Here is a 21,577-nt window from a genome sequence, read left to right as displayed (position 1 = left end):
TCTACTTTATGAACATTTATTTTTATTCATCATGGATTACAGTGCCACAGAAGAGCCATAAACTACCTGAACATGTATGCTATTAAACGGAGAACCTTGTGGTCTTTGCTGCTTTTTTGCTTTATACACACCGGTGTATTCAGACAGAATTTCATCTCACAACAGGGACCATCACCATGGCGCTGCTGGAGAACCTGAAGCCCAGCCAGATTTACTTCGTGAAGGTTTCAGCATCCAACGACATGGGCGACGGTCCGTTTTCTCACGCGGTGGAGCTGACAGTACGAGAAGGTCTCCCCCTTGGTCATGATCTCCGGGTTTCTCGTGGCTCCACAAGTCAGTGAAACCAACATGATGTCTTACGGTGTAAAGAGTTTCTTTTTTTAAGAGGTCACATGATAACCTGACAATGTTTCCTCGGCCCATAGCATTTTCTGATAACTTCTACCACCTGGATCAGAAGTCGATGACCGGTATCAGCGTTGGAGTCTGCATCGCTCTCATCTGCATCATCATCTGTGCCTTCATCATCATCTGCAGAGGCAAAAACAGGTACCTGGTGTCTCTGAGTGTAGTGACCATGTCCCACATCAATTCAATTCACTTTTATCTATATAGAGCCAAATCACAACAACAGTTGTCTCAAGACATCGTGGTTTCCTCTCTGAACACATCACTTTGTGTCCTTTCAGGAAACTTTCTGCTGTGAAAACATGCAGAGAGGGAATGAGCACATCTGCTGCAGCTGCAAGACCTCCATCCTCTCAAGGAGAAGCTGAGCATGCTGATGTGAGCATGCCAATGATGAATCAAAACCATTTTCTTGATGCAAAGGTACAGCATGTCATACTCGTGACACTAAAATCCAGAAAAAAAACTTTAAATATTTTAATTAAATGTGTTAAGTTATATTTACATTTTGAGAAATGTGACATTGTAAAAAAAAAAAAACAAATTCAAATAATCAGTGCCACAATGACAGTGCAGGTTTATAATTAAGTGCCAATGTGAGCTGCTTAAACAACAGTTGAACTGTAATAAAGCCTCTTTTCTTTTATTGCTGCTTTTCTTGCAGGGTGGAACAAATCTCATCATCAATTCTCTTGGCCCCATTCAGCACACCGCTGAGAGGAAAAGGAAATGGTTCTCCTTCAGCAGTGATGTGAAAAGGGAGAGTAAACCCACACAGGTGAGATTAAGAATAATGAGTCCTTCTCAATAAGTGATTACCAAATAATCAAACCTGAAGACGACAGCATGGTATGTTGTGTCTGTTGGGTTTGAAATCTAGTTTGAATCACTTCTCATGAGGGCTGAATATTTTTTTTCTGTTGATTTGCTCGAGATGTTAAGATCTCTGCAGATGTGAAACTGAGCCGTGAACAGTCAGACTAATAAGAGAAACTTTCTCTCTGCGCTGCAGAACACAAGACTTGACGCGGCCTCATACCAGCACGGCACCACAGTGCTGACCTACGAAGAGGAGCTTTCTTCAAACCAGCCCACCAACCTGCAGACCCTGCTCGGACGTCCCGGCGACACAGAGGGATCTTCAAACAGCGAGGGCAGCCACGCCACCGGTGACTCAGGCCGCTACTCTCACGACGAGACGGAGCTGACCAACCTGTCCTCAGGGCCCAGCAGCCACCTTGCGTCTCCCACGGCAGAGGACGGGACCGAGTTTGACTGTAGCAGCTGCGCTGAAGAGTTGAACGAGCTCTCAGAGGAAAATCAGAGCAAACAGAAGGCGAAGGAGTCAATGAATGCTGGCAGCTGTCAACACGAAGCCCAAAGCAGAGTGTGAAGGCGTGCCTCTGTGTGTGTGCGTGTGAGTGTGAAGGCGGTGGTTTACTTGCACAAACATTCACATAATATAAAAGTGTGTGCACTCACCAGAGTTTACTTTATTGTTTATTTACACTGCACGTCAGTGAGTGCAGCGAAGAATGTCTGGAACCATGCTGCCTCTTATTTGGGCTGTTATGAGTTTGCCTTTTTGCTTTAATTGCATCGCAGAGCTAAGAAATAGGCACACATACCCCGTAAAACAAAAGTGATATAAGCATGTTAAACAGGAAAAGAAACAAAACAGACTAGTCGACTAGACTAAAAGTAAAAAAAAACGGTCAGAAAACAGAAGCGGTCAAAAGTGATCACAATCGAGTGATCATGGACGAGGTTAAGCACTGCCTTAAGAATAATTTGAAATACTTAATCACATTCTTCAGTAACCAAAGTGTGTTTAAATGTCACTGAAATATGTGGCTTTTAGCACAGTGCTTTACGTTACACACATGCGCCTTAAAGAACTAATGTGGAGTGGTTATGTCAGTTTACTGTGACATAGCCAACCTAAAAATCCTTTTAATGATGAAAGTACTGAAAAGACCATTTTTTTTCTAGTTTTTTTTCCATCTGCCACAGGATAACATCTTAACTTGCATTGTATATGAATAAAATATAAATTATTAGATAACCTGACTTTGTTTCTGTTGCCATCTTGTAAGGACGGCAACATTTAATCATCTTGTCACATATTCATGAACATCTCTGTTGTAGACTTTGAGCTAAGCTGTAGCATCAAATTAAAGAACATGAGATGTGAGCGCTTACTAATCTTCTCATCCAACTCTAGGCCAAGAGAGAATAAGCACCTAAAATGACCAAAATATTGAATTAATCACAAACAACAAACCTGATAATGTTATTTGAATGTGCAGGTAAACTGCTGGCCTGAATGTGAGCATGACTGTGTTGATTTTTTGTTTTTTCTTCTTCTTTGTTTCTACACACTGTGAACGCTAAGCTAACAAAGTCCTTCTACAGTATAAAGTGTTGACAGGAAAGCTCATTTTATCCTTTTAACTTCCTTCTCTTTCTCTCTCACGCTCTCTTTTCATTTCCTGTGTGCGTGCGTGTGTGTACATCTGTGTGCGTGTGTGTACGTGTGTTTTTCTCACCCACCATGAATGTTTAAAAAGGAGTGTCAAAGTGACATTTCTGATGCTATTTAAGAGTTTATCACTGGAGCGAAAAGGAGGTCCTTTTTGCGGATTATCTACCTCGGTTTGCCTCATGGGTAAACCTCCCACTGTATATTTAATAACTACTTAAACCTTGCGTTGTGTGATGGGCTGCTTCTGTCACATTACACTTTATACTTCCTCGTCTTCTCTCCTCGCTTTGTTCTGATGTACGGGATGGTAAGGGCGCTGCAGCTCACTCCTCTCGCTCCACCTGTGGTGTGGACTGAAGGATGTAACACACACTCACAGTTTATTATTTATCACCTCAGATGTTGCTGAGTCACTGAGCCAGTATTAATAGGTCTTTGTTCAGTTTTTCTTTTTTTATCAGTTACTGATATAATGAATGTCTGTTTTATCTTTCTTTTTTCTTCTTTATGTCGGTGTGCAGTCGCCCTTGCTACTCCTGTTTTTATACTACCTCGTTTAAGATTTAATTTTATTGTCTTATTGTTTTCCTAAACTCAGGGAACAAAGTTTAGTACGTGCGAAAAGTCGTGTAGTGTTATATGATGGACTGACAGGGTAACTTCTCAGTACTAAGCTGTTTTCGCGTGTAATTGCCTCAAAGAAAACGCTATGAATGTATCTCTGACATTATGTGCCAGCAGCTCAGATGTTTGTGCTGCCCTTACCACAGACGGACACATCTGCAGGTTCTTTAATGTCTGTATGTTGACTTCTTCTTCATTGTATCTGTGTAAGAATTCACACCAGAAGTGCTTGCAGCGGCATGTCCGTATGGAAAAGCTTTATGATCAGCCTTAATGTGGACAGCGTTTCCTCAGACTCCAAAACCAAAGCCTAATCTCTCTGAGGGAGACACCCCACATGAGGATGCAACACATGAAGAGTGGTTGTAATGGAAGTGTTCAATCAGAGACTGAAGTGAAGAATCGAATGGACAACATTTACTTATAAAAAGTCTATTTTTGTTAGAGGATGATGTACTTGTAGTTACTTTTGTTCCAAGTATTTTTGCTTTGCTTTAGAGTAGATAAAGGTTAGCACTTGTCTGGAAAGTAGTTTGTATTAGAGGCCAATGTGCAGCGGTGACTGTGACGCTATCACGTTTATTTTAGTTTCTCAACTGATCTCTGGCTGGAACAACTGAAACCAAAGACCAAAGATGAAACCCGGCTTCAGAGATCAGTTGATCATCAAACAAAGCCTTGCACATTAGTGGCCTTGACCCACGATGAAGATTTTAAAGGAAAATAAATGGTGGAAGTTGTGCCTGCAGGATTCACAGGCACTAAATGGAGTGACAATGACTAATAAGCTTTATGCACACGAGCCAGGTTATCCTGCAGCAGAGTTCCTCAAAGACTGAAGCAAACATACGTCTGCATGGTTATAATGTTATAAGAGTTAAATACAGTATTTTATATGGATTAGCAGTCTGTGTTGCGGCAGTGCAGCTGTGTGTCAACGTGCATCCACTGGTTTGTCTCCTGTAAATGAGTGTAAAAAAATAATTAGAAGGAATAATATGTTTAAAGTGTATTATTATTATATTTCTATAGTTTAATTTCATTCTAAGTGCTCACAAGAAAAAATTATTGCATTTTTAAGTAATTTTATGGCATAAATGAGCTAAAATGCCAGTGGGTGCACAAGTCGTCACATTTCTGTATTTTTAATCAGAGGACTTTGCAGAGGATTCAATCATTTGATATATTTAGGTGACACAATCAGTTTAACTTTCTTTCTTAAGAAAAAGCAAACCAAAGATTTTTTTATTAAAAGGTCACCGTTGCATGTTGGCGAGAGATCAGTTTGAAATCATCCTGTCTTTGTGTGAAATGTTATTTCCACTGCTGTTGTACTCATTTTATTACTGTATGATGTCAGGAGGATGGAAACGTTACAGCGTGTTTTTTAATCATTTCATTTCCCACAAAAACAACTGCTGTTGTGGTTTTTTAAATACTAAATACTGTTTTCCTGCTTTTGCAAAGAACAGTTTGAGTCTTTGTTTTCAGACGTACTGCCTGAGCAGAGCTTTAAGGGCCCAATCCAGAATCCAAAAACATCTGAACTTTGTGCGTTTACACACACATCACCGCTCTGGTCGAGCAGGTTCTGGATTAGACCCTTGAGTAGTTCATGCAGGTACATGAGTCCTACCTCTGGTGTTTGTTTCCATATTGTTTTTATGGGTACAGATTAAACGTGATTGGGGTCCTTAATGCCTGTAAGGGCCAAGATGTACGGCCATCAAACGTGGGACTGGGGAAGTTGATGTGCTGCTTTTCATCTTATAAATGTTAAAAACATGTGAATTTAAAGGGTTAAACACACACAGTCTTCTGCAGTAATGTTTTAAACCTGTGTGGAGGAGCACTGAGGGTCATTTACAGTCAGACTCAGGGGGACCCACAGCTGCTCATCTATCAGGACAAAACAGGTTTCAAGTGTTTGAAATTGAATGTATCTTTATGTAATTATTATGTTACCTGATATTTTCTCTTAATGTTTTGTTATATTTGGTCCGTGCCAGCTGAATGACTTGCAAGTTTCCAAAATGTTTAGATAGAAGTTTCTATACAAACAGCTAATGATAAAAAGTCTGATTCTCACTTTAAATAAAAATACAGAAATGCTATAATATCTGCTGTTGTAGTCGGTCTTTGTTGATTCTATCTGAAACTGAGCATTCTTTTTACTTTTCTATACAGTATGCAGTTGCCATAGGTATTAAAGGTACTGCGCTGCAGTTGTTTTAATCATAGATATCTAATACACTCCAATTTGTCATGTGAATGGAGAGTACTCTTTACACATTAAGGTTAATTATGGAGTACCACAGGGATCTGTGCTAGGACCAATTCTGTTTACATTATACATGTGTCCCTTAGACCAGCGGTCCCCACCCTTTTTTGCTCCATGGACCGGTTTAATGGCAGACAATATTTTCACGGACCGGCCTTTAAAGTGTGGCGAATAAATACAACAAAATAAAATGATACGACCAAGAGAACAACGGTGGTATTTTGTAAATATAATAATAAACGTGAATTCACTGTGTAACTTTATTAGCAGCGTCCTCCTGAAATGTGCCAACAACATTGAGAGTAGCATCCTCCTCTCTGCCCCTTAATGCTCTCTGGTCGCTATGATAACGCGTAAAATATTTCTTTCAAAATAAGACACACAACTACAACACGGGAAAGACCCAGGGAAACCGAGTTAACGATAAAACCCCTGAAAACCATAAATTTCACACCCGAGCTTCAACTCTCGCGGCCCGGTACCAGTCCGCGGCCCAGGGGTTGGGGAAGGCTGCCTTAGACAGTATCATTAGAAGGTATGGCATAAATTTTCCCTGCTATGCAGATGATACCCAACTTTATCTGTCCGTGAAGCTAGATAACACACACCAATTAGTTAAACTGCAGCAATGTCTTAAAGATACAAAGACCTGAATGACTGCCAATTTTCTGCTTGTAAATTCTGATAAAACTTTAGGTTAGACTTGGCCCTAAACATCTTACAAACATGATGTTTAACCAGATGCTTACCTTGGGCTCCAGGACCACTGTGGAGTCTTGGAGTTATTTTTGACCAGAATATGTCCTTCAATGTTGGACTTCTTTTTCTTGCATTTGCACAATATCACTAAAATCTCAAACATACAGTCTCACAGTCTTACTTAAAACTACAACCCGGTAAATAGTCTGTAAATAACAAGTAAGTGTTGTGACTTTAACATGAAAGCAAGCAGAAACGATTCTTCACAACTGATTCATTTTAATTTGTGTGGTTTGTGGCTCAGAGTAGAGCCACTGCTCCTCCATATCGAAAGGAGCCAGTTGAGGTGGTTCAGGCATCTGACAAGGATGCCTCCTGGGTGAGGTGCTCCAGGTATGGCCCTCGGGGCAGACCCATGACACGCTGGAGAGACTATGTCTCTCGGCTGCCCGGGGAACGTCTTGGTGTTCCCCTGGATAAACTAGAGAAGGTGGCTATGGAGAAGGAGGTCTGGGCTTCTCTGCTTAGGCTGCTGCCCCAACGACCTGGCCCCGGAAAAGCGGAAGAAGATGGATGGATGGATGGAGCCACAGAGAGCTGCAAACATTCATACTGAAGTAGAACACCTTAGAACTGGACTTCAGTACTTAAGTGAATAATAGGGACTGTAAAATGTCCCATTTTAAATTATGGTACACCAATTAGAGCATGGCTATAGGAGACTGCATAATATGAACAACCGAGTTACCTAAGATTTTGTATCAACAGTTTAAAATATCCATTTTTCTTATTCAAGTACAAAATTAAAAAAATAAAAGTAAGTTTTTAAGATCAATTCAATTCACTTATATTTGTACAGCAAGAAATCACAACATCAATTGCCTCACACTTCATACTGTAAGGTAAAGATGCTACGATAATAAAGAGAAAACCCTAACAATGAGACGGCCCCCCTATGAACAAGCACGTGCTGATAGTGGGAAGGAAAAAGTCCTTTTTAACAGGAAAAGACCTCTGGCAGAACCAGGGTCAGGGAGGGCAGCCATATGCCGTGACGGTTGAGGCTTTCCACTTCTCTTTTCACTGTCTGCATCTTTAAGGAGATAATAAACATTGTAACAAATAAGATAAGATAAGATAAGATAAGATAAGATAAGATAACCTTTATTAGTCCCACACGTGGGAAATTTGTTTTGTCACAGCAGGAAGTGGACAGTGCAAAAGTTATGAAGCAAAAATTAGAATACAATAAGAATAAATACAGTACACAACTGTACAGAATAGAATAAAATAAAAAAAAAATACTATATACAGTAGAATAAAATATACAATAAGATAAAAATAGAATACAAATGTTATATACAACTGAGTAAAAAATACAACGATGCCAGAAAAGATTATTGTACTTAGTGTTATTGCACATGTGTGGATGTGTGTGTTTGATCAGTTAAAGTCTTTATTGTGGAGTCTGACAGCAGTGGGGAGGAAAGACCTGCAAAATCTCTCCGTCCCACACCGTGGGTGCCGCAGTCTCCCACTGAAGGAGCTGCTCAGTGCTGTCACAGTCTGCTGCATGGGGTGGGAGATGTTGTCCAACAGTGATGACAGCTTAGCCGCCATTCTCCTGTCACTCACAACCTCCACTGGGTCCAGAGGGCATCCTAGAACAGAGCTGGCCCTTCGGATCAGCCTGTTCAGTCTCTTCCTGTCCCCGGCAGAGATGCTGCCGCCCCAGCAGACCACACCATAAAAGATAGCAGAAGCCACCACAGAGTCATAGAAGGTCTTCAGGAGTGGGCCCTCCACTCCAAACGACCTGAGTCTCCGCAGCAGGTACAGCCTGCTCTGCCCTTTCCTGTAGAGGGCGTCTGAGTTATGAGTCCAGTCCAGTCTGTTGTTCAGATGAACACCAAGGTACCTGTAGCTGTCCACAGCCTCAATGTCCATACCTTGGATGTTCAGTGGTTGCAGTGGAGAATGCTTGTGCCTGCGGAAGTCTACCACCAGCTCCTTGGTTTTACTGGTGTTGATCTGGAGGTAGTTCAGCTGGCACCAGTCCACAAAGTCTTGAGTCAGTCCTCTGTACTCCTTGTCGTCCCCATCAGTGATGAGGCCGACTATTGCAGAGTCATCAGAGAACTTCTGCAGGAAGCACTGGGTGGAATTGTGGGAGAAGTCTGCAGTGTAGATGGTGAAGAGGAACGGAGCCAGAACCGTTCCCTGTGGGGCCCCCGTACTGCAGACGACCCTGTCCGACACACACACAGTCCTGTCCGACACACAAATGAAACTATCAGAAAGTGCAAAGATTTGTCTCAGAAACACCCTTTAAATACCTAAATGGCTTGTACTTCTAACGAAATCTCATTTATTTCCCTAAATAAAATGTTCAGAGTGAAGGTGGAAGGATTAACTGATAGAGTGGGAGAAGCAGAAAGATTTCAGAAATATTTGTCTTTTACACGTTACAAGTTCACAGTTTTCACTCTATGGGCATCATTTTACCACCAATTCGTAGGAAGCGTGGCTCTTTTCAGAGGATGTCTTCCTCAAAATCAGCAGATGTACACATTTTTATTCATCTGTATGCATCTGAGTGAGACAACCACTACAATTCGATCAATGATTCTTTCTTGTGTTTGATCTCGTGACCGCATTCTTGAAACTGTTAAGACAAGAAACCCTCACATTTGTAGAGCAACTCCTTGCTTATAACCCAGTGTATAAATGTTTTATTTGATCTTAACCAGTTTATGTGTCTTTGCATCAGTGTCAGTGTATAAGCCACCTACTTACTTATTGAGCTTCTTATGATGCAGCTAGCAGCTGCTATTAACAACTTATTTACCTTAGAGGTTTGAGTAACAAGCCACAGACCAAGTAGCAAAAATGTCACTGCAATTTCTCCAGAAACGGCATTGTCTAGTTTCATATTGCTACTCTATCTCTGGTTTTTATTGGTATTATTGTTGTTGTTGTTGTTGTTATTGTTCTTAATAGTGTGTTGTAAGCCTATTTGCCCTGCTCATAATATATATGTATAACACAATAACACACACACACACACGTGTCGGTAGTTACTGACAGACCTGTGAAGCTTTACAGGAACATGAACAAATGTTCAATCATTCTCTTTCTTTACCTTTTCTTCCCCTCTTACACACTATTATCTTCTTCTTCTTCGAGTACAGTTGCAGCTGTTTAGTATTTGTTAGATTGCAACACCATGTTTTCCCAAACCAGTCGAGCAACATATTATTATGTATTCATTAAGTCTTTTGCAAGAGACAGGGAATTTGAACAACAACTACCACGTGTTTTCAGTTAAAGTTTTCAGGTATGGCGTTTTGCTTATTTAATGTTCTGCTTAGGCTGCACATCTAAACATATAAAACACTCATTTGAAAAGCTCTTCATCGACGTGTGTCCGCCCTCGTTATTGTTACTGTGTCGGTGCTTCGTCACGCTTCCTTGTTTATGTTTTTTTCTTTTTCGCAGCCGCACGGGGATTTTCGCTCCACCCTCGCCGAGTTTGTTTGGCCGCCGCGCTGACCCATGGGATATGTAGTTTTGGGTGTTCGCAGAAGACATTGCGCCGCGTGTCCAGCTAAACCCTTTAAAACTACACTTCCCTCCCACTGGTCGGTTACGCAGCGTTAACGGATAAACTGGCTCGGGCATATACTGCAATAACTGTGGAGCTTCTTGCAAACAGCTGTCTCGCCGCCAGGAACAAAACAGTGGTGAGTTTAGGCACTTATCGTCATACTCTAGGTTGCAGTGATGTTAAACGACTGTTAAAAATAACGGATAGTCTCGAGACGGTTTCAATTATACGTTCCGACGACGTTTATAGAGGTGACGGTAATAACAAGCCTCTGAAGTTAGTTCAGTAACAGCGAAACTGACGCCAAATGCGGTTATTTGATGTCAGCGGACGAAGCTGGTGTTCGCTGCCCGTAACTGCTGCAGGTTTAACCGCAGATTTGTCCGTTAGAGACGTAAACAGCGGCTTTTTTTCAGCTTGAGGCCGCGCGCTGGTTGGCATCGTCTTCTAGCTTTCACCGCCAGAGAGCGCTGGTTCCTCTGTTTGTTTACACTGCCAGGTATCAGCTCGTGACCAGCTGGTAAAAAGGCATTAGCTGCGGTTACAACACATCGACAGGGGGGACATGTAACCGGATTCGGGGTGAGGAGTTTGAGACTGCCAAAGTTAGGGGTTATAACGGTATTATCACAGTACCGTGTAGATCTAGGGATGCCACAACAAGACTCCAATGAGGTTTCGTGCCAAAAAGTGATTACTGATGTTTCTGTGTGATTTTTTTTTATGACTGTGTTTATATACAGGCTGTAGTTTACAGGATTTATGTATATACAATAAAGAAATTAGCTGTTATCCAAGTATATTTATGACTCTGTGTTATTGTATCAGGTCAGTGTTCTGCATTATAATCAACCAAGTCCTATTTGACCACTTTAAATATCTTTATAAAACTATTAACTAACTTTTGTTGTACTTTCTGCTGGCCTCTTTGCCATTATCCATATTTAGTTTTAGTTATTATAACCTTGCTCGCAACTATATTGTGATGTTGATGTTTAATAGTGTGCCCATCAGAAGGCACGTTGCAGACCGGTAAATGGTCGGTAAATAACAAGTGAGTTTTGTGACTTTCACATGAAAGCAAGCAGAAACGATTCTTCACAACTGATTCATGTTAGTTTGTCTGGTTTTTCTAAATTTGACAAGTCAACCACTGCTTTCCTTGTGTGTCCTGACGAAACACAGCTGATCTACGCAGAACAATGTTCAGTAATAATTAGGCTGATATGAGTAAATATTGGATTTTTAAATCACTGAGAACTGGTATCAGTCTTAAAAACCCTGTATCTAAACCAGGGGTCACCAACTCCGGTCCTTGAGGGCTACCTTCATGCAGCTTTTAGATGCATCCTTGTTTTGACACACCTGAACCAAATGAATGGCTTGTTAACAGACCTTTGCCAAACGTCATGGCATGCTGAAGAGGTAATCCAATCATTTGATTCAGCTGTGTTGGGATGCATCTAAAAGCTGCAGGATGGTAGCCCTAGAGGACTGGAGTTGGTCACCCCAGATCTAAAGACTATAAACAGGCCACTTAACCCAATGCAGGGTGGTTGCCAGGCAACTTGAGGGCAACATACTATATTGTGCATAATTCAACTTTTGTGGATATGAATAAGATATTTTTGTTGATAAATAAAAAAAATGTACAGTTCTTTTATAAGGTGTTGATAAGTGCTTAAATACTAAAAACAGATCATTTTAAGCTGTTGCTACATGCTTTCTAGGCAACATGTTAACATCTAGATAAGAACCTTCCGGAGCCTAAGATGTATCTGTGTGCAAAGCTCCTAATAGTGCAGGAGGAGACGAGCAGAAAGCTCTTTTGCGTGTTACAGTCAGATCCACAAACTAAAATGAGTTGGACGGGCCTGCTGTGAATTTTTTGTGGCATACAGGTCTTGCTCATCTTTTCACTACAACATATTGTCTCAGGTGTAGCTGGAGCTCAGCGGGAGCTCCACTGCTGCAGCAGTCTGGCAGTCGAATGTAAAGTGACACCACTGGTCAGCTGAGTGCCGCGTGATGGGTGGATGAATTTATTTAACTGATGTGTGGGGGTTTGGTTTTTTTCTTTATATGTAGCTTGGTGATAAAATGGAGTGAAAGCAGTCCCTGCTGTATAAACAGGATGTGCAGTGATTGATAGAAGTTTAATTGCATGCTGTGCCACTCTCACCTGCACATCTCACTTTGCCTTTCACTACAAGAGGCTGAACAACAGGCATAGTCTAAGTCAGATAGAAATAATAACTCAGTGATTTGTGCAGCTGTTGGTGTCACTGCCTGCACTGTTAGACTGTTATGTGTATTTATTTTGCTATCCCTGTGAAAACCCACACCCTGCTCATGCCTGTAGCTGGGTGTGGGTGGTGGTGCTGAAGCGTTTAATTGATCCCTGCGTGACTTCTGAACAAGCTTAAAATGTTTTTCTCAGCAGCTTAGGTTTCTGTTTATGGGTGGGATGGGAAAGACGGTGCAACATAAAGAAAGAACTTGAGTGCTGCATCGAAGTGGAAAAACTGGAGGATTTATTTACTTTATTTGAGACCTACACGTTATTTCAGAGGACAATATTGTGGTATTGGTTGTATAATTGTTTATTGGTTGCTTGGTTAATATTTGTACATTTCTTCCTTCCAGCTTTTAAAATTCGCTACTTTTGCTCATTTTAACCTTCAGTAATTTTGAAAATTAAGGGAGATTTAAGGTGTTGTTTGGACAACATATCAATGTGATGGTGTCACTTTAAGTGGTAATTCAGCCTACCACATAGCCCAGTCAAGAGGCTGATGCCGTTGGCAGCATTTGCACTTATCTGTCTGGTGTACCTGCGTCGCTCTGCAGCAGTCAGTCACAGTTGCTGTGCTCACATTAACTTACAGTGTCGATTTAATACAGAAATATAAAGTATTTTCTGAAGTTTTAGGAACTAAGTAATTAATTTATTGGAAACATAATCAGCAGATCATTATTGTTAGTTGCAGGTTGATATGTTAGAAAATGGACTCGACTTTCATCATCTACAAAAACCAAACTCTGCTTTTATATTTCTGTATGTCTGATTAAAAGCATAACGATATAAGGAACTCAGGAGCCATTTTCCTCCAGTGAGTGCCTTTACTTTATCTAAATTTTCTGAATTTACATGCATATTTTATTAGTTTCACTTTTATTACTAGACTTACTTTGAACGTAATATTTTTCCAGTGCTGGTTTTCTACTTTTACTTGTGTAAAGCTTCTGAAAACAATTTTATTGTAAATTTGAAAATGATGCTCAATCAAGTTCAGGTGTTCTTCTTCTCTCCTCCAGACGTCTGTGTGCTGCTGACAGCTGACAGAAATGTCAGAGACCTCCAGCGATGCAGAGTCCTCCTGTGGCTGGACTATTATTAGTAATGAGGTATAAATCCTTTCCTCTGTTTAGCCTTTATCCTTATCACTTGTTGTCTTATGGTTTTTATCATTTTAATCAGGTCTGCATGGGTCATTAAGTATAAAATGTCAATGAATTGTTGAACATGTTGAAGAGATATGCTACATTACAGTTTCCTGTGTTCTTTCTTCAAGTTTATTTTAGAGTTTTACAAGATAAACAAGTTTAACTGCAAACCAGAGTTTGCCGACACTGACAGCACTAGCCTTAATGTATTCTGTTTATGCTTAATTTTTTTTCCTCATTAACAAGAAAAATTTAAAATATTTTTCTTCATTGATAAAACCTTCAGCTTTTTGCTATAGCTGGTCAGTTACAACTATAATTCATCATTAAATTGTCCTTTTCTGAATAGTTAATTACGGTCATTTATATATAAAGAAAGTTCAATGAAGTTCATGCAGTGTGTTTGGTTTTTGAACGTTTGTGTTTGCAGGGTTCAGATATTGAGACTTTGGGATCCGAGACTGCAGTGGAGTACGGAGCTGAGCTGTTAGAGCGCCCTCTGGTGCAAGAACCAGAGGCGCAGGATGTTCAGACTTCAATATCTGCTGGTAAAGCTCCTTTTTTTTTTATCCAGATGTGACTTTGATTGGAGTTTGTTTGACACAACACACGTTTATGTTCACATTGACAGCTGTGTGTGCAGAAGAAAGGACTGCTGATTCACTGGACAACACTCTGGGAGAACAAACTTTAGATGAGACACTGAACGCCTCAGAGGTGAGAGGACATGAAAATGTCCCTAGAATAATTAATCCAGAGCCTCGTCCCTTCTTCTCGCTGTATAACTTGTCTTCATTGTATCGTCTGCAGGCCGGAGACGAAGCTGCAGGGAAAGAGCCCGTGCTGTCCTCCAGCGACCTCTCCGACATCGTGACTCTGCCAGACTTGAAGGAGGGGGAGCATGCCGAAGTGGAAGAAGAGGCAGCCGTCAGTGAAGATCTTTACCTCGGCACCTCCTGCAGCAGCCAGTACACCTTCAGTGCTGCAGAGACCGGTAGGATGGCACACACACACTAAAGACAGCTGATTTTATTACCAACATTAAAACAACAACACAAACATTTCTCCTGTTTGCCAAAGCAGGTTTGTTGTTGAGTCACTGGAAACTTCCACAGACTCTGATGAACTTAAGCAGCCGTCTGAGAAGTCAGCTGACCGGTGGCCGCTCTTTTCCAGGTGGCCTGATTTGAAAATGCAGTGACTCTGATTTGATGCTTAGCTTGGTGAGCAGCGCTCGAAACTAATCCTGATGCAGCTGAATCACTGTGAGGTGATGAGATGCTGTCAGACAGTTTAAAGCCTGTGTGCCTGAGCAAATATGAGGAGTCAAATACTTTGATTTATTTATTTAATTTTTCTGTGTGGAGAAATGAGATAATAACAATAGCCTGTATGTAAAGCATAGACAGTGGAGAGGGTTTCAAACTACATTTAAAGTCTCATCTGGTTTGTGTGGTATACATTTTTAACACACAGGGGTGTTTATCTTGTGAATTATGGTACCAGAACAGTTCAAATGTCTTGCGGTATGGCTGCCTTTAAATGACTGCAGTATTCCTTAGTTTCTTAGTCAGATCTGCCTCGTTCCTCCCATTTGGTTACAAAACCGTGAGATAGGGATAGCCAGGTCCAGGCTGACAAACTGTCTGTAATCAGTGGTACTGTAGACTCAGCTCAGTAGTTTTCTGAATGTGATTAATGCAGGAACAGTCTCTGGAGTAGCACCAGAGAAGTAGTGTCCTTTAAATTATTTCTTTCTTTTTAGGAATTGGTGGATAAGTGTGTATGCTTGTGTTTTTCAAACACAGCAACCGAGGAAAGCAAATCTCTGATTAAACAAATAGTTCTAAGCTTTGTTTTTGTTAGTGCTGGCTGATATACCGGTTCTCAAGCAAGCTAAACCAGTGAGCTCGAGCATCCACTGTGGCTTTAAGGTAATATGACAGGGGCCAACAAGTAGTACTCAGGTGCAACTGTCCATTAAAGGTGTAATTAAACTTCAGGGCAGTGTCACTGGTTCAGCCCATGTAAGATTCAAATGAGCTATATGTGGCCCACAGTGTACAAATGGATCAGGGGTCTCACTGCCAGTAAATGGTAAATGGCCTGTGTTTGTATAGCGCTTTACTAGTCCCTGAGGACCCCAAAGCACTTTACACTTTCAGTCATCCACCCATTCACACACACATTCACACACTGGTGATGGCAAGCTACATTGTAGCCACAGCCACCCTGGGGCACACTGACAGAGGCTTGTTGTCTGCATGATTAACTGCACCAATGCCTGCTTTTTGAAACCGTTTGCATGTGTGCTGTTTTTTGTTTTGTGCTTTTTTTCCTCTCTTCATGTAAAACTTCTCATTTTTTAACCGTAGTTTTCCCAGTGCAGCCGCCAGCGGTGACAAACTCGAGCAGCAGCGAGGACGAGGCTGGACGCAGCGTCAGCACTGTTGTACGAAGACGAAGGTTGAGGAGGAATACCACAAACACCGTGACTGACCCCGAGGAGGAGGCTGTGTTGGAATCTCGCCCGAGTGATGATGATGATAATGGGGAGCAGGAGGTTAAAGAACAGAAGCAGCAGCAAGAGGAGGAGGAGACTGAAGTGAGAAGAGCTGCTCGGGATGTTGAAGAGAGAGCCCAAAACAGCAGCATCTTCAAAACATCGATCCTCATCACTGTCGTAATAGCTGCCTTCCTGTGTTTGGGTCACTTCTATGGTGAGTAGTCCAGCTTTACTGGGATAAATGCAGAAAGCTTTCTTGGACCTCAACTTTAGGGATGTACTGTAGCTCATGTGGTTCCACCTGTTTCCTGTCTACTGTAGGCTGTGGAACTAACGTGTAAAAACTTTCACTTACAGAGAAATACGAGATGAAAAAGAAGCTCTTTGATGATGACTATGTGATGGACCTTACATCCCAGGTCAGTGACTACACAGGTCCCGACTCGAGGAGTAATTTTATTATTTTTGGTAGAGCAGTAATCATGAATTTCTGTGCCGTGCTTTTGATTTTTGTAACTTCTTACATGGATAATTTATCACTTTATTTGCTTTTATTCTTAAATCCTTCATAATGCTGTTGTGTGTATGAATTTGATCTACAATTGTGCAGTAAAAAAGCATTAGAATCTACCAAAAGTCAGACTCAGATTGCTTGGATCCCTGGCTGAGTAGGTACTAAAAGAGTATCTGATATCAGGTACTACCACCTAATGGAAAACCCTAAAAACCTAGTCGAGCTGAGTTGGTACTAGTGTAACAGAAACTCACAGTCGTAAAGACTAAATGTGGATATTTACCTTCCTCTTATACAGGGGTGTCAAACTCTTTTTAGTTCAGTCCAAATTTAACCTGAAGTGGGGCATTCAAACAAAACACTGCTGCATATTTCTTAACTTATAACTTTATACACTGTGAAAAAGTTCACTTCAACCAGAGCTGAGATTTTAATAAATCTGGAACCAGAAGTCAAAGTGAAAGACATTTAATAGTACTTAATCATTTCACTGCTGTTTCCCACTTTATAAATCTGGCCTCAGGCCTCATGTTGGACACCTCTGCTCTTATAAGATGTGAAACAAATATAGAACCAACAACCATCTGGGTATTGAGCTTCAGCTCCCATGAACCATATTCATCTTAGATAGATAAAAAAAAATCAAAGATGGAGGAGCCATAAGCAGGACTTTGATGGGCTTGTTTTACTTCTTTTTCTCACTTAGGAAGAGTTGTTCGAGTATGGCATGGAAGAAATGCATGACGACCAAATTCCATTGCTCATGGAGCTTGAGAGTATTAGGAACGAGAACCAGGAGCTCATTCTGAAACAGGCTCATGTTCAGGTAACTGATGTTGACACTCCAGGTTTATAATATTCTGTCAGAGCCACTTCACATTTTATTTTGAGCATTTTAACTTAATATACATCAATACAAACTTTATATCCCAGGGTTATGTATATGTATGTAATAATACCTACATAAATAAATTAAAAAAATGTATACATTTTTCCAGATACACAAATGTCAAATCTGTATCTCTTAAAATTTTACACGAATTTAACGTTAAAAAACCCCCCAGGAAAATGACATCACTTACTCTTGTGATGGTGCACATGAAAACATGTGATAATTCTTTCTGACAACGTGACAACATATATTCCAACATAGGACGTGCTGATCAGATCTATAAAACCCCCCCATCTGGATCATAATGTTTTTGTTGCTGCGTACACTTTTCACTTGATTTCTGCAAACCCAGTAGAAGAACAGGGTGTTTCTATGCAAGAAGAATTATTCCTCCACCACACTTGGTTGCGTTTTTCTGGTATTTAAAAATAGAAATACTAAATATTTCATTTTATTGTTGAAATATTGAATGATTTTAGTGAATGCACTGCTTCAGGTAATCACAGCATATGCAATCTTATGTCTGTTCCTCTTTTTCCCATCAAGACCCAGAGAGATAAGTTGGAAATGTTGCTGAAAGAGAAGGAGGAGGAGAACACTAACATGGTGTCTCAGCAGCAGAAGCTAGCAGCTGAGAACCAGCTGCTGAAAAGCTCTCTGCAGCGAGAAGAGATGTCGTTGTCAGCCTTACAGGAGGAGCTGAAGAGTCTTCACTCTAAGATCAGAGATCTGGAGTCGATGGAAGAAGGAGCCGACTTGCTGCTGTCAGAAAACCAGAACCTGAAAGAGCAGCTGGAGGAAGAGAAGCAGGTGACCAGAAGCTTCCACGGCCAGCTGACTAACATGATGGCCGAAACACAGACGCTGAGAAAGAAGCTTGACAAAGAGAGGAAGGTCACGGATGAGCTGAGGAGAGAGCTAAGTCAACTGAGAAGTCGATTCCCAGGAGCCGGAAAGGAATTGGGTTCAGAGGCGGAGGAGCTGCAGTCCCGTCTGATGGAGCTGGAGAAGAGGCTGAGCTTTGAGCAGCAGCGCTCTGACCTGTGGGAGCGGCTGTATGTGGAGACCAAAGAGGAAAGAGCCAAAGGAGACACGGAGCCCAAAGTGAAAAAACCAAAGCATGGCATGGCGGGAAAAGTGAAGGAGACGTTTGATGCTGTGAAGAACTCCACCAAGGAGTTCGTACACCACCACAAGGAGCAGATTAAAAAAGCCAAAGAGGCCGTGAAGGAGAACCTGAGGAAGTTCTCTGACTCTGTCAAATCCACTTTCAGACATTTCAAGGATTCTGCCTCAACCTTCATCAATAAAGCCCGAGGGTTTTATAAACAGAGAAGCAATGAGAAGTATACAAGGGAGTCATGGCAGCACAGATCCCACAAGCCTCATCAACGACACAAACACGACTCTGGCCACAACACCCGGAAGTCAGGAGACAAAGTTCACCAGGACTGGGAGCAAAACACTCACAAAGCCCACATGAAGGGATGCTCCGGGGTTTTCGACTGTGCCTACCAGGAATCCACCAGGCTCTTCAACAAAGCCACAGAGCCAATCAGAGCTGACGAGTTTCACAAGCTGCTGCAGAGCTACCTGCAGCAGGAGGTCGACCACTTCCACCACTGGAAGGAGCTGGAGACGTTCATCAACAACTTCTTCCGCAACGGAGTGTTCATTCACGACCAGATGCTGTTCACAGACTTTGTGAGCGGGGTTGAAAACTTTCTCGCAGACATGCGCAAGTACCACGGCCTCGATGATGACGCTTTCGGGGATGTTGATGACTACATCTACAGGCACTTCTTTGGAGAAACAAACACAAAGAGTTACGGCCCGAGGTGAGCGTCCAGAAAGATCCTTTAATTTATTGTTCGGTTGCGTCTGAATAATTTATAAAAGTTCTGGATGGGTGAAAATAAATTCTAGATTAGTCATAAATTTACAAAAAAAAAAATCCACCAAATTTCTCGGAAACAGTCCAAGTGAAGCTGTTATAGTGATCTAAACTAAAAATGTGTGAAAAATAACTAAAATAAAAACAGACCTTTAAAAAAAAGCCAGCTCCTCTAAATGTTCAATAAACAGTAATAATCAAACTAGAGAGCTCAGACACTTTTACAGCCTCACGCTGACAGGAAAATGGGGCGGAGCTCATCAAAGGTGGCTCGATAACTGTAAGGAAGAAAAATAATGGCTCAATAGTCACACTAGAGTAAAACTATGATGGTCAGCTCAGTTTTTTCATTACTTTTTTCTTTTCTTTTCTTGCAACTGACTGCAAATTGTTACTTGTGCAACTTTTTGAGCACAAGGCAATTGCACGGGTCACCTGGTGGGTGGAACTCAGACTCCAAACAACCGTAGTCCATCAGAGACTGACTGGTTGGTGAAGAATTGCAATCAATTACTGTAACTCAAATTACTTGTAAATAATGTAATTTCACTGTTTTCAATCGTTCCTCTTTTTGAATGTTGAATGTTGTTTGTAGTTCCAAAAATTAATAACTGAAGTAATTTAATCAAAATTCATATGTCTGTAGTTTGATTATCTACTGGAAATAACTGGTGTAACATACAAATCATAAATGGTTTTTCTCCTTTAGTCCTGCATACAATTCAAACACAGGGATAAGTGTATAAACAGTTTTATGAATGATTTATTGGGTTGTACAAGCCTTCATCGGGTGTTTAGATAAGCCGATTGAATCTTTACTATAAAATGTGTACTTGGAATCCACCTCTGACTTTTCTGGCTGACTTTAAGCTTAAATAGTGGAATAAGTACATGGCATCTTCTACCAGTTCTATTATTCTGTCTGCTTACATTTTAGCATTTACACAGGGTCCATTTAAGCCAGGGAGTGAAGGTCATTATTAGAGGCACACCACGTGCCGTTACCACTAATTACTATTGCCATGATAACAGGTTTGCACCTGAAAACAAACAAAAAAAATACACCTTTTGTCCCCCACAAAGGTTGGGGTTAGGTTAGTTGAGTGAGGACTGAACCTGTTTTCTTCAGCGCTGCAGCCGGTTCATATTAATTTTTTTATATCATCACGCTCACGGTGATGTCATTCGTCTGTGTTGTGTTTGAATCATCCAGTGGGCCGTTTGACGGACCCGAGGCAGACTCAAAGGAGGAATCGAGGACAAAGCAGGAGCAGCGTAAGCAGCAGCGAGCCCGGTCTCGACCCCACAGCGAACGCAAGTGGAGCCGATCAGGAAGAAACGCAGACAGACACATGGCTGACGTGAAGATAGAGCTGGGCCCGATGCCCTTTGACCCCAAATACTGAAACGATTTCAGCTAGTTTATTACAATGGCTACAAACTTTAGTTGCAAAGTCATCTTTTTTGTTTTTGTAAGTTTGCACAACTTTTGAATGCTACTGAACGGCCTTCAGCTCTTTGGTGTTTGGTGAAGAAATCATTAGGTTGGAGTGGAAGATGTGGCCTAACTACATGTAGCTTGAGTTTATCTAAGATGTTAAACTGAGTCATTCTTTAAATTTTGGCTGGTAAATTTTAGACTGATGAGCACCTCCCTCTTCAGCCCCAACACCTTCATTTAAAAACAGCAGAGACTAAAAAAAAAAAAGGAGGGGGGGGGCACTTCTGGATGTTTCTGTGTTCAGTTTGATGGTTTTAATTTGCTGCTACACTAACAGCTTTGTGTGATGTGAGAGCTCACATGCTGTTTCCTATCATTCCACCTTTAACTTAATTTAACTGGACAGTTTCACTTGTGATGGAAAAGGAAAAAACTGGAAAAAAATAACATTTGAGGAAATATAACTGTATATAAAATTTTTTTTAAATTGATGAAAATTTAAATTGATGAAAATGAATGACAAGATTTAAGTGTAAAATATTTATTTCCATTTGAAAAAGAAACCCCCCCACATGTTTTGCCATGAGGACAGAAAGTTCCCATTGTTCCAGTGTTTGTCAGTGCCTTTCATAAATAAAGATGCTTCCTCCGACTCTTCCTTCAGGAAAATGAGTGTGAAATATCTTTGCTGCCCTCACAAAGTTATTCCCTTCCAAAAATACAGAGATTTCCTGTGAAGAAAACACACAAAATGTGCTTAAAAACACTGCAAGCAA

The 21,577-nt window shown here is 41.1% G+C and overlaps 3 protein-coding genes across 5 annotated transcripts in view; 2 read left to right on the top strand and 1 right to left on the bottom strand.

Annotated features, from left to right (window-relative positions):
• The window catches only part of prtga (protogenin homolog a (Gallus gallus)), a 29,684-nt gene extending 24,059 nt beyond the window's left edge, over positions 1–5,625 (top strand). Inside the window, exons 15-19 of the mRNA XM_084933141.1 lie at positions 166–336; positions 429–552; positions 693–834; positions 1,076–1,189; positions 1,424–5,625. Of these exons, the coding sequence (XP_084789267.1) occupies positions 166–336; positions 429–552; positions 693–834; positions 1,076–1,189; positions 1,424–1,804 (932 nt within the window). The 3' untranslated portion in view covers positions 1,805–5,625. The remainder of the gene's footprint in view (positions 1–165; positions 337–428; positions 553–692; positions 835–1,075; positions 1,190–1,423) is intronic.
• A 4,493-nt stretch (positions 5,626–10,118) lies between these two features.
• On the top strand, positions 10,119–21,453 carry ccpg1 (cell cycle progression 1). 3 transcript variants are annotated; one of them, XM_084933062.1, is made up of 11 exons: positions 10,135–10,243; positions 13,183–13,220; positions 13,426–13,515; positions 13,985–14,102; positions 14,186–14,271; positions 14,365–14,548; positions 15,930–16,274; positions 16,418–16,479; positions 17,281–17,400; positions 18,013–19,304; positions 20,574–21,453. In XM_084933062.1, the coding sequence occupies exons 3-11, from the start codon at positions 13,456–13,458 to the stop codon at positions 20,764–20,766; spliced, it is 2,460 nt and encodes an 819-aa protein (XP_084789188.1). In that variant the 5' UTR covers positions 10,135–10,243; positions 13,183–13,220; positions 13,426–13,455; the 3' UTR covers positions 20,767–21,453. The 3 variants fall into 3 exon arrangements, with proteins under 3 accessions (XP_084789197.1, XP_084789188.1, XP_084789207.1); XM_084933081.1 differs by lacking the exon at positions 13,183–13,220 and adding an exon at positions 14,638–14,730 and having other exon boundaries at positions 10,137–10,243; XM_084933071.1 differs by lacking the exon at positions 13,183–13,220 and having other exon boundaries at positions 10,119–10,243.
• Positions 21,327–21,577, bottom strand: part of pigb (phosphatidylinositol glycan anchor biosynthesis, class B) — a 5,157-nt gene continuing 4,906 nt past the window's right edge. Inside the window, exon 12 of the mRNA XM_084933094.1 lies at positions 21,327–21,532. Within this exon, the coding sequence (XP_084789220.1) occupies positions 21,419–21,532 (114 nt within the window). The 3' untranslated portion in view covers positions 21,327–21,418. The remainder of the gene's footprint in view (positions 21,533–21,577) is intronic.

The sequence above is a fragment of the Perissodus microlepis genome, chromosome 1 (assembly GCF_051167445.1).
Source record: "Perissodus microlepis isolate ML-2025 ecotype Zambia chromosome 1, ASM5116744v1, whole genome shotgun sequence".
Lineage (NCBI taxonomy): Eukaryota > Metazoa > Chordata > Actinopteri > Cichliformes > Cichlidae > Perissodus > Perissodus microlepis.
This window is presented reverse-complemented; position numbering and strand designations above follow the sequence as displayed.

Excerpts from the sequence above, each read along its gene's own strand:
- ccpg1 (XM_084933081.1), top strand. The coding sequence starts at position 13,456 with ATGTCAGAGACCTCCAGCGATGCAGAGTCCTCCTGTGGCTGGACTATT. Across the intron at positions 14,103-14,185 it reads TCAGACTTCAATATCTGCTG|CTGTGTGTGCAGAAGAAAGG; the intron begins GTAAAGCTCCTT and ends TCACATTGACAG. Across the intron at positions 16,275-16,417 it reads GTGTTTGGGTCACTTCTATG|AGAAATACGAGATGAAAAAG; the intron begins GTGAGTAGTCCA and ends TTTCACTTACAG.